General features: G+C 49.0%; 1 protein-coding gene across 5 annotated transcripts in view; it reads left to right on the top strand.

Moving 5' to 3' along the window:
* Window positions 1-12,602, top strand: part of Ralgps1 (Ral GEF with PH domain and SH3 binding motif 1) — a 237,172-nt gene that overhangs the window by 19,273 nt on the left and 205,297 nt on the right. For 4 of the 5 annotated variants that reach the window (XM_052182232.1, XM_052182231.1, XM_052182229.1 and 1 more), the window contains exon 2: window positions 10,662-10,782. In XM_052182232.1, the coding sequence (XP_052038192.1) occupies window positions 10,726-10,782 (57 nt within the window). In that variant the 5' untranslated portion in view covers window positions 10,662-10,725. Of the gene's footprint in view, window positions 1-10,661; window positions 10,783-12,602 lie in introns of those variants that run through there. The other variant, XM_052182230.1, reaches the window with a different exon arrangement.

Here is a 12,602-nt window from a genome sequence, read left to right as displayed (position 1 = left end):
ACCTATTCCATGTACCAAACTCAGGTTCAAACAATACAGCTTCTATCCCCAGCAGAAACAACTGTGCCTTTTATCCCTCTTTCTGTACCAGAACAACTTTGTGTGGTGCTTGCCTTGCCTGTGTTGAAGGTCCTAGATACCGAGCTCTGCTTCCTCCTTGTCCCTCCTTTCACACCCTTCCCTTTACAGAGATACGTTCCAGCCATTCTCTCAGCCTGCCATCTTGTATATAGTAGATATCTGGTGTTTTAAGAACCTTGTAACTGTTTAACAAACAGCTTAACGCAGAGCTGCAGTAGACACCACTGGCAGACTGAGCTACGCGCCCCACAAAGCTCCTCTGCTTCTGCCATTCTTCCCTCTGTGCCAGGCAAACTCTGCCATTGTATCAGGTACCCAGTACTCCTGGTGTTCTTCTCCTCTGCTAAAATGGCTTTCTTCCTTAAGGACAGCTGGGCATGTGTTGGCCATATGTGACCCTTCCTTGCATCCTGCGGATTTAGCACCTAGAAAAGCATAAAACCCTCTTCCTATTCCCCACCAAGATACAACTAGCCTCTTCTTGGGATTTAAGGATCCAAGTTCTGGCCTTCGTGTGTGTATATGTGTGTGTGTGTGTGTGTGTGTGTGTGTGTGTGTGTGTACAGCCACTTTCCCCACTCTGAAGAACCAAGCTGTGCTGTTGTCATGTTCTTGACTGTTGCTCTCGTTTCCCTCCTAGAGGCCCCAGCAGCTACATGTCACTTCTAGAGGCCCCAGCAGCTGCATGTCACTTCTAGAGACCCCAGGAGCTGCATGTCACTTCTAGAGACCCCAGCAGCTGCATGTCACTTCTAGAGGCCCCAGGAGCTGCATGTCACTTCTAGAGGCCCCAGGAGCTGCATGTCACTTCTAGAGACCCCAGCAGCTGCTTGTCACTTCTAGAGGCCCCAGGAGCTACATGTCACTTCTAGAGACACCAGGAGCTGCATGTCACTTCTAGAGGCCCCAGGAGCTGCATGTCACTTCTAGAGGCCCCAGCAGCTACATGTCACTTCTAGAGGCCCCAGCAGCTGCATGTCACTTCTAGAGACCCCAGGAGCTACATGTCACTTCTAGAGGCCCCAGCAGCTGCATGTCACTTCTAGAGGCCCCAGCAGCTGCATGTCACTTCTAGAGGCCCCAGCAGCTGCATGTCACTTCTAGAGGCCCCAGCAGCTACATGTCACTTCTAGAGGCCCCAGGAGCTGCATGTCACTTCTAGAAGCCCCAGCAGCTGCATGTCACTTCTAGAGACCCCAGGAGCTGCATGTCACTTCTAGAGACCCCAGCAGCTGCATCTCACTTCTAGAGACCCCAGCAGCTGCATGTCACTTCTAGAGGCCCCAGCAGCTGCATGTCACTTCTAGAGGCCCCAGCAGCTACATGTCACTTCTAGAGGCCCCAGGAGCTGCATGTCACTTCTAGAGGCCCCAGCAGCTACATGTCACTTCTAGAGGCCCCAGCAGCTGCATGTCACTTCTAGAGGCCCCAGGAGCTGCATGTCACTTCTAGAGGCCCCAGCAGCTGCATGTCACTTCTAGAGGCCCCAGGAGCTGCATGTCACTTCTAGAGGCCCCAGCAGCTGCATGTCACTTCTAGAGGCCCCAGGAGCTGCATGTCACTTCTAGAGGCCCCAGGAGCTACATGTCACTTCTAGAGACCCCAGGAGCTGCATGTCACTTCTAGAGGCCCCAGCAGCTGCATGTCACTTCTAGAGGCCCCAGCAGCTGCATGTCACTTCTAGAGGCCCCAGGAGCTGCATGTCACTTCTAGAGACCCCAGCAGCTGCATGTCACTCCAGGTTCACGGGTCTCACTCCAGGCACTTCCACTGACACCAACCTCAAATTCTGAGGAACCTGTGTCCCGAGGCCTGGCACTCCTTTCTGAGTCCCCCAGATTCCCTGCTAATGGCCTGGGCTCTGGCTCTGTGCTGCCAACCCTCCTCTCCACCTCAGTCCAATGATGAACAGCCAACTATTGACAGTTGCAATAAATTAATTTGTAAAAATAAATGAATCATTAGACACCTATGATTTAAAATTCAATCCAGCTAAACAAATTCCACCCTGACTCTGACATCCTAGTTCCTCACTGTCACTGCCCAGAGGGCAGACATGGCTTCATACTCTTGTAACCTTGGTGAATCTGACTTCGCACTATTGGAGTACCAGTATTTATTTAAGCAACTGGCCACCAGGTGGCACCAAATTGCCACGCAGTGCGCCGGCCTCTCCACCCAGAGGCTGTCTTTAATCCAGTGAGTCACCCTTCAAGTGTGCAACTACTTTACCTATAGGTGCTGTGCTGCTCCAGGGGTTTTCCATATCTTTTATAAGTAGGCAGCATTGAAGTGTACAAACGGTGGAAACTTAAGTGTACCTGGAGGGTTCTTTGGGAGGCAGGTTTTCTGTATGTCTTCCTCATGTGTGCATGTGTCATGAGCAGCCTCAAGCATGTGTAGATGGCACTTTCTTAGTGAGACGTGCCCACTGGAAGCCAGTTCTCCCCGCCCTGCTCGTGGGCCTCTCCAGTTCTCTTCTTTATCACTTGCTGACAAGCCGTGTCTTTCCTGAATGCCATATTTGCTGTTTACTGAGGGGTTTTAGGCTTCTTCCTTACTGCTATGCCCCTAGAATCCAGGATACCAACCCCAGTTTGTACGCAGTACAAACAGGCTTTGGGCAAATATTTGTTGGCCGGATAAGTGTGCTGATGTGAGCAGGCCCCTGAGCTGTGGGCATCGTTCCTTGTCTGTAAGTCCCAATGTCTTGATCTTCTGATTTACTGCTCAGAACATGCCAGAGATACAGTGTAATTGGGCACAGAAGTACATGTGTGGGTTGGAGTCAGTGGCCTCCTGGGCTCAGGCCTGGCGGCTGTCCTAAGGGTCCCTGCATGCTGAGTGCAGCCTCATACTGTGCTTTCAGTGCTTGTAGATCTCATTTCCAGGCCCAAAGGTGCCATGTCTGCCAGGCGCCCTGCCAGGGCTCCCAGGGGACCTTTCACGTCAAGAATGCTGGTTCATCCCCTGCATGGGATCCCATGGACCTTTTCTAGTATTATTGGTTGTCTTGGGTCTTTCCATGTTCCTTTTCTGTCCTGAAGAGAAGCTTGTTAGCATATTTAAATCTGCTGGTTGGGCAGTGGGTGACTCAGTGGCAGAAGGTCTGCCTAATATGCAGCAGGCGTGAGGTTCCATCCCCAGCACTACAGGAGGCTAGACAGAACACACACATACACACACACACACACACACACACACACACGCTGGCCACTGTTTCCCTTGGTTTCCTGTCATTCTTGTGACCCTCAGGGAGGGCTTCTTTCTTCCAAGACTCAAAACACACGAATCTGTTTTTCCTCAAATGGTTTAATTTTTTTCGCTCTTTTTTTAATGTTCCCCTTGCCAAGCATTAATTAATTAATTAATTAATTAATTTATTTTTGTTTTTGCCTTTTTGCTGTTGGTTTTTGAGACAGGGTCTGACTATGTAAATTCTGGCTGTTCTAGAACTCTCCCAGTAGATCAGTTAGGCCTCAAACTCAGGGAGCCCCATCTCTGCCTATGAGATGCTTGTACAGAGGTGTGCACCACTGTGCTTGGCAAACAGTTTTCTTACAAATATTAGATAATGTTTTTAGCAAGTTCCTGCCTTCCTAAGTGATTTTATTTTATTTATGGATTAATTGAGAGAATTGATGAATTTATGGTTTTGTCTTCAAGGGAGTGAAAGGTCTTTAAATCTTCTTAAAAGTAAGATTTAAACATATTTTTATTTTATGTGTTCTGGTGTTTTTTGCCTGCATGAATGTATGTACTGAGTGCATGCACTGCTGGTGGAGGCCAGCAGAGGGCGTCAGAGCCTTCAGAACTGGAGTTATAGATGGTTGCTGGCTGTATGGGTGCTGGTGGTGGTGGTCATGGGTCCACTGCAAGAGTAGTGAGTACTCTTAACCATGGGGCCATCTCCAGCCCCTAGAACTCTTTAACAGAAACATTACATTTATGTATGTTGTGTGTGTTTGAGTGTGTATGCGTGTGGAGGTCAGAAGACAGTTTACAGAGGTCGTCTACCATGTGGGTCACAGAGACCAAACTCAGGTTGTCAGGCTTTGCTGGCATGAGCCTTTGCCCCGGGCCAGGCCCTTAAAACATTTTAATGAGAATTTATGGTTTTCTTCTGGTGACTTCTGTACATTTCTTTAAACTCCTTGTTTGTCTTTTCTGGTTTGTGCTATTGTATTTATTACTGGGTGCTGTTGGTGGAGAGGAAACGACTCTGAGACCAGATGCCCAGCACCCACAGTTCCTTCCCCTCAAGCTAGTCCTGTTTGTCCATTCAGGTCTTCCTTCCCCGGATTTCAGAGCTGAAATGGTTTCATTCATGTTTTAAGTCTGTTTGCTTCTTTCAGCAAGGTTTGGAGAGGAGAAAGCAAATCTGAGGGTGCACTTCATGCAATGGAGAGCAGAATCGTGTCACCAATCCTCCCACACTTGTGGACATTTACACACCTCTCACCCCATCAGGGCCCTGGAGAGTGTGCGGTGGGGCTGCACGAGCTTAGAGAGCTGGCTGAGCCCGCACCTTAGCCTCTGTCCACAGGTGACAGACCCTGTGTGCCCCTGGCTGTGCCAGCTGCCTGCTTGCCACAGTTCCCCTCCTCTTGGGGGTTGCCCAGCTACTTGTTATGAAGTTGGGGCCAAGGACAGTGCTTATGATGTTTGTCAAGGAACATGTGATTCTAGATTCACCACCCCACCCCTACCCTTTTGGTTTCAGGAAGAGGAACTTGGTCTCAGAAGGAGGAGTGGCCAATGAGCCAGGCCAGCACCAGGCATCCCAGTTCAGGGTTCTCTGGTTAAAGGGGCTCCCTCCTAGGTTTAGTATGTGGGAGAATGCACCCCTTTACTGTACACCTTGTAGTTTCTGAATCTACATTGGCAAGGGTCACTGTGCGGAGGCAAGGTCACAGCGGGGGACTGCTCAGGTGCTTTGGGTGGCTTGGGTTTTGGGAGGAGACTTGGCTACCGAGAAGCACATATGCATCTCTGCCTTTGCTGGGCGGACTGTGTCCCTCTCCCTCGGGTAGCACCGCTTGCTTAGTCCCAGGGCAGATAGATGTTCTTTGAATCATTAAAGTCAAGCGTGTGACTGAGTGAGGGCTCTATAGATCTGGAGAGAGGACCAGAATATTAGACTCCTGATCTAGACACCACATCCTTAACAACACAGAAGGGAACCTTCTTCCCAGACTTCTGAGGTGGAGGCCTCACAAGGATGTTCCCAGGGCTTTTGTAGGTATCTGACTTCACTCATCTCCTCACTCGCATTTCCCAGAGCTCTCTCTAGAGCCCATTGGCCACAGTAGGCCTGACTCACTGTGGCCTTGCTGCAAGAGGGCCCATGCTTGTGACTCCTAAAATAGAGCACTGGAGGAGGGACAGAAGCAGAGCAGGCTCAGGCTCCTCCCCATTGGTCTTCCACACAGCTTCTGTGCATGAGCCAGCTAAGAGTGGTGCTCCCAGTGCAGGGACCGTGACAACACATCCCAGTTCACCCCTGCATGCGGCTCTTTCTCCCACCCTGTTTGGGATCCATTTTCATACATGCTTGCCACATTTGGAAGAAATCACACTCTTGTAATAGGACAGGCCTGGTTGTGTGCATTTTCTTGGAAATAGCCTCTACTGTCTTAGGAAAAGTGATTATTCTGCCTTCCCCATAAGGTCTGCTCATTGGCCTGCGTATCTCGGCCCATCCTATGGTTTCCTGAGCCGGAAGTGTTGAGGAGCACTTTGCCTGGAAGGAGCCTAGGGCTACATCTGGGCTTTTCTTTTCCCTCTCTGGGAATCTCCCCTCCCCAAGACCAGACTCTTGTAATGAGCAGAGACAGACGTGCAGTTATTCTGTGGTTCTGATAACAGCTGCCACACTCTTAAAGAATTACATCATGAGAACTGCTTTTACTCTGGCATTGTTTGGGTTTCCAGGAGGGTTGGCAGCAAGAGTGTGTTTGCCTGTGTATACAGGAGAGGGTGGGGGTGGGCTGAGAGGTAGAGAAGTCAAGGGAGGGTGGGAAGAATGGGGTTTTGTGTGTACAGGCTGCTATACCCCATCTAAGCTGATACCACCTTCCCGATGGATACAGAGAATGCAGACGTGAAAAGATGTGCCTACACTAATAGTTTAATCCATCTCCCTCAGTCACTGTATTTACATCTGCGAAGTGGTGTCTTAGTATTGCTATTGTTGTGAAGAGACATCATGACTATGGCAACTCTTTGAAGGAAAACATTTATTTGGGCTGGTGTACCATCCAAGAGGTTTGCTCCTTTATTGTCATGCTGGAGAAAGAGCTGAGAGTTCTATATCCCAATCCATAGGCAGCAGGAAGAGAGAGACACTGGGCCTGACTTTGAGATCTGAAACTTCAAAGTCCACTGCTAGGGATACACTTCCTCCAACAAGGGCACACCTCCTAATAGTGCCACTCCCTATGAGTTTATGGGGGCCACTTTCACTCAGACTACCACAAATGGGCTTTACAGAATGCATGTAAGTCCTGTCTCCAGAGTCTGGGACAAAGCCTCTGTGTAACAGACTGTGGCAGAGGCACTAAGGGCCAAGCTGGGTTTGCCATCCTTGGGCCCCAGGGCTGGAATCCTCTACACAGGACCAGGGGTGATGAACTCTGCACTCTGATCAGCTGAGGGGAGAGCAGAGGCAGGCGCTGATGCTGTGGCCACACAGGTTCCTGCCTTGCTTGATGGACTTCCTCAGCACCTGTAAGAATCCAAGCACAGCTGAGGTGAGAAGGGACCTCTGCTGATTTTGTTCCAGGTACCTAGTGCCCCATGCTGTGCTTGCAGGCTTGAGGCCCACCTTCCTTCTCCTGACCTCCTAGTAGGCCCATGTTGGCCTTTTAATGTCCTAATTACACACTTGGTCATGTGCAGGAAAGCTAGACTTCCCCATTACTTCAGAACCCATGCCTGCTCAGCTGGGGACAAGGCTCAGAGATTAGTAGGACGTTCTGCTCTTCTCCTGTAGTGAGTTCAGGGCCCGGCCTACATCTGCCTGTAGCTCTAGCTCTGAGGAACTCAGTGCTGTCTTCTAGCCTCTGAGGGTATATCTGTGCACACACACAGACACACACAGACACACACAGACACACACAGACACACACACACGAAATAAAATAGAAATGAAATTTGCTACCACTTGTTCACAATCTTGAATTAGAAGATTCCCAGTACCTCCAGGGAAAACCGGTAACCCCCCACCCCCCACCCCCTGCTACCTGTACTGCTGTAGCCTACAATGTCCTTCTGCTGTGCCCCAGCCTGTAGGTCCACTGCTTCTGGCCAGGTTCTAGCCCAGGTACTCAGCAGCCTCAGGACCTGACCTGGATGCAAGTTGTGTTGCTCCGTCCGATCGCTCCTGCCGTTTTCTGCACATGGAGAGATGGATCTCTTGTTTGAGAGCTGCTGCCCATCAGTGAGGCTATCTCTGTCATGTCAAGACATGCAGGAGTCAGACGCAAATGAGGGTCTTTCTTTCTAGAGTCTGCCTTCCGTGTAAAATATGATGGGCTACACATGGGCAGGAGGTCCTCTCCAGGTCGACTGGGGCTGGCGGAGGGAAGCAGATGGGCAGTCCTGTGCTTTACACTGTGCTTGGTTCCCTGGAGCCCACTATGGGTAACAACCTGCCCAGCAGGAATGCAAGCCCGTGTTCTCACAAAGCACAAAGCCCTGGTTGGTTGGTTTGTTTAATGTTTAAAGCTAATTGTTTGTCAGAGAGTGGTGGTGCATGCCTTTAATTCCAGGCAGGCGAATCTCTGAGTTCGAGGTCAGCCTGGTCTACACAGAGAAAATCTGTCTTGTAAAACAAAACATACAAACAAACAAAAAATAAAGCTAATTGTTTACATAGAAAAAGAGAAGGGGACCATGTAAATATGAGCTTGTAAGGGAAGGACACAATTAAATGTTACAGTAAGTAATAATGTCGACAGTAATATTATAGGAAGTGATAACAGTGCCCCCGCAGGATGGGTGTTGACACTGGTGTGTAGAGAGCCCATCCCACACATGGGGCTAGAGGAGAGGATGGGGCTGGCAGCACATCCCTCCCTTTACCATTGTGTATGTGTGTATGCACAAGTGCCATGGCATGCATGTGGAGGTCAGAGGACAACTTGAAAGGAATCACTTCTCTCATTTTACAAAGTGGGTCCCCGGGATTGAACTCTGGTCTGGAATAGTAGGCACATGCCTCTGCCCACTGAGCTATCTCCCTGGCCATGGCAGCATCCTTTGGAAGAAGCAGGGAGCCACTAGGACAACTTCTGACCGAGAGCTTCTGGTTTGATCTGTACCCAGGTTGGAGCCCAGGCCTGGTTGCCCTGAGGAGACACAGAGTGCCAGGCACATGTAGCTAGGAGCAGCGTGTACCCCAGCCTTAGGCTTGGAGCAGATTGCATGGCTGGTTTGAGGCAGCCTAAGAGGCGTGGCCTTAAATTGATGTGGCTGCCATCTTGAGCTGGGTTTATTTTTCACCTATTCTAGTGAATAGGGACTCCTATTCTGGAGCTCCTGTGTGTCTAGGGGCCCTGTCTACTCTCTACGTGGGAGGGTTTTACCTTGGTTCTGGGTCCCATCTCATCCATAGTAGCTAATATTTCTTTCTCAGTTTGTCATGGGGTTCACTCCAGGGGAATGGCAGGCAAGCCAGGTAAGGTCCCGTCTGGAGCTCAGGGTGCCTCTTACATTGCAGTGCAGCTTAACAGTCCCACATCCCAGGTCCTACATTTTTGGGTTGTACTTGTCATCATCCAGATTTAGAATACTCTCATCACCTCAAAAGCTCTCTGTCAGTGTGCAGTCTCTTGCCATGAGTACTTTTCCCCTATAAATTTGCCATTTCTGGGAATTTCCTAAAATGGAATCACACTGTACATTCCTTTGAATCTGACTGTTTTTCACTAGTGTAATGTTTTTGAGGTTTGATCATGCTGTGGCTTGTGGTAGCATCTCATTTCTTTTCATAGCTGAGTAGTAGCATGTTGGGTGGCTAGCTCACACTGCCTTGGTATTCACTGGGTGATAGACATCTGACTTAGTTCCAGGCTTGCTGTGAGGAGTAATGCGTGTCTGTGGGATGTGTTCATCCTTTGTAGTAGACACCCGGGAATCAGAACACTGGGTTGTTTTAACCAATCAAGAAGCTATCAAATTGTGTTCCAAAGAGCTTGTTCCAGTTGTCTTCTCACCAGCAATGCCCAAAGACTTCACCCACCTACGCCCCACTCCCAGAAAATACTAGGTGTAGTCTAGTTTGGTTTGGGTTGGGTTTTGTTGTCCTAATTCTGGCCATCCTGTTTGGCCTTAAGTTGTGTCTTTGTGGTTTGGTTTGTGTTTCCCTGGGGGCTTTCCCCTTATTAGGTGTGTGTGTATGTGTGTATTGTATATACATCTATGTGTGCATGCACGCATGCATGTGCACACCTATTGGAGCCCTTGGAACCCCATTGAATTGGATTCCTGAAGCTAGAATTATAGGTAGTTGTGAGCCAACTGAATGGGTGCTTGAAGATAGACTCGGTCCTTTGGAGGAGAGAGTGTGCTCCTACCCTCTGAGCATCTTTGTAGCCTCGCTTCCCCAGGGTGGACTTTCTCATCTGCCACAGATTCACCATGCCCTGAGTCAAGTTTATCACTTTCCTGCCAGACCTCCTCCACCTCCCTGACCCTTCCCCGATGATGGCTGCACCATCCCTCAGTACCTTGCTATAAACACTGGGTCTAGTCTGCCTGTTCTCACTTGTGCTGCAGTATTTTCTCTGGGCTCTGTTTTTTCTGTCTTCCAGCCATCTTCCTGCTTGTTACCCCAACTCAAGGCACCCACCCTCTGGTAAGCACAGTCAGCTTCCATCTTGTGCCTAGACTGCCCAGTCTTCTGCTGAGAGCTTTTCAGTGTTCTGTGCAGTGATAGATGGCTCTCTGGAGCATGTGCACATGAACAGTCCAGGCAGAATAACCAGACCTGATTTTCAGATGGCTCTTGGGTTATGCTGCTGCTGCATAGAATAAGCATATGCACCAGAGTATGTCCTCTGAGCCTCATAAAAAATAGGCAGGATTAAAAGGCTTTCCTTGGGCTACTGGAAGGGAAAAGATGAGTTGGAGGAATTCAGCACGTGGACCTTGGTGACTGCTTTGTGGGATCATTTGTGATGGCACAGTATGGTGGTATCTGGTTTCTTCACCAACCTTTATCTCATTTGGAATTACAAATTCTTGGACTTGTGAGGGCCAGGCACACTGTGGGATGGATACACAGGTGGGACCCAGCAATCTGCAAGGGGCAGGATTGTCAGGCATAGATGTGAGTGAGTGCTACCAGAGGAGCTAAGGAAGCAGAATCCATACAGCTGTTGGACAGCAGTATTGTCTAAAAAATGCTGCCTTCTGTATGAGTTCAGTAATGGCACAGACACACCATTTTCCATGGATGGAAACAGGCACAGGCTCTAGGGCTGAGCTTGAAGGCTACCAGTTCGCACCTTTCTATTGGAAGATGGTGTGGTCCTGTGGGCTCAGAGCAAGTTTTTATGGATACCTTTGCCTTACAGGACCTCTCAGGCAGGTTATGTCACCAGCAGAGGTGGCACCGAAGTTCCCTGTGGCCTGGAGACTATGTACAAGAGGAATGGTCTGATGGCTAGCGTGTTGGTCACCTCTGCCACTCCACAGGTATGAGGGGTACGGGAGGGTAACAGGAGAGAGACATGACAGGGGCCCTGACCATGAATACTGGCCTTCTTAGGGTCTGCCACTCCAGGTGAGAGGTCTAGGAGCCAGTTACCCCTGTGGATGGAAGTGTTTTCTGAAGTTGTTCTCTTCAAAGAAAAGTAAATACCTGTCCAGTCCAGCCATGGCAAGTGCTGTGTTCTATTTTGGTGGAAAGAAGGGATCAGATCTTTCTCAGGAAAAGCCACTGTTAATTATAAATAAGCTATGCATTCCAAGGTGAGGTCAGACAGAAGCTAGTCCAGCTGGACTGTACTTATTTACCTTACTTCTTAGGAAATGGCCGCAAGGACTGGTGGTCTGAGTGGCCTGGGCAGGCACTCTGCCGGGTTTGGGATATGCTTTCCAAGCTCAATAGTGACACAGTCACCCAGGAGGAGGGATGTCATCTGAAGCTGGTGCCGCTCTGTCTGGGGTGGAGTTCTGGTTCCTCAGCATGTTGGTGAAGCGGGGCTGAGCCTGAGCTTCCCACAGGCAGTTTTGCAGTGAGTTCAGATTAACTAACCAGGGAGTCAGGGGGTCATTTTCTCATCAGGGTTTCAAACATTTTTTTCTTGGATTTATCTCTAGTCTTGAAATAAAAAAACTTACCGGCGCTTTTAAAGATTTTTTAAAATTTTATTTTAAATTATATGTGTATGTTCACATGGCTGCAGTGCAGTTGGAGGCCAGAAGAGGGCATCAGATGCCCCTGGAACTGGAGTTATAGGTGATTGTGAGCTTCCTGATATGGGTGCAAGGAACAGAACTCCTGGCTTTTTGCACTCTTAACCACTGGACCATCTCTCTAGCCCAGTGGATGCCGTTCCCTAGGAGGCCAGAGTAGTTCCATGGAGCACCAAGTCATCCTCGTCACCACTGTCACTCACCTGCAAGTAGGGCAGTGTTTGATTCAGCAAGTCCCCTGTACCTGTGGGTTTGGGCCATTGAAGAAATGCCCCAAGGCCTGACATCCCAGGAACAGACTATGGAGGAGCCACACTTCTGTCTGTGTCTGTGACCTGTACTCTCTCTAGAGTGAAGCATCCTTCTTCTTTAGCCCATGTGTGTACATAGATGTGTATAGCCACACATTACTCTGTGCATGCTCAGCCCTCTGTGCATGGGACCACCAACCATGCATCAAAAATGTTCACAAAAAGAATCACTTCTGCACCAGGCATGTGCAGATTAGACGGTGGCAATGACTGTACAGCATTGATTTTGTATTCGGTATTAGTCATCTGGAGAGGCCTCAGAAAATGTGGGGTGACACATATAGGCTCTATATACACATGTAGGCTCTATGCTAAGCACTATATGCATGGAATTTGAACACTTAAAGATTTAGGGCCTCCATGTATGTGGCTGTAAGTTTTTGGAATGAATGCACACCTGTAAATTGAAGTGCTTAGCAGCCCCAAGTGTTTACCGCCATGCATCCAGATCGCCAGAGTTTGGTCTTTTTTTTTTCTTTTTCTTTTTCTTTTTCTTTTTCTTTTCCTTTTCCTTTTCCTTTTCCTTTTTCTTTTTCTTTTCCTTTTCCTTTTCCTTTTTCTCTTTCCCTTTTTCTTTTATTGCATGCTCCTGGGCTCTCTCTCATTCCACAGTAACCCTGTCAGCTAGGCACACTTTTGTCAGATTTAGGATGAGGAATCCAAAGCACAGAGGGGAGAAGAAACTATGCTTCCTCTGTCTGGGAAGGTGGGTGGTTCAAACCCACTCTCCCTGACTTTTGAGTTGGTGTCCTTAACATATTGCTCCTCAACCTGGCTAGGCTGGAT

This window comes from Apodemus sylvaticus, chromosome 5 (genome assembly GCF_947179515.1).
Source record: "Apodemus sylvaticus chromosome 5, mApoSyl1.1, whole genome shotgun sequence".
Taxonomy (NCBI): Eukaryota; Metazoa; Chordata; class Mammalia; order Rodentia; family Muridae; genus Apodemus; species Apodemus sylvaticus.
This window is presented reverse-complemented; position numbering and strand designations above follow the sequence as displayed.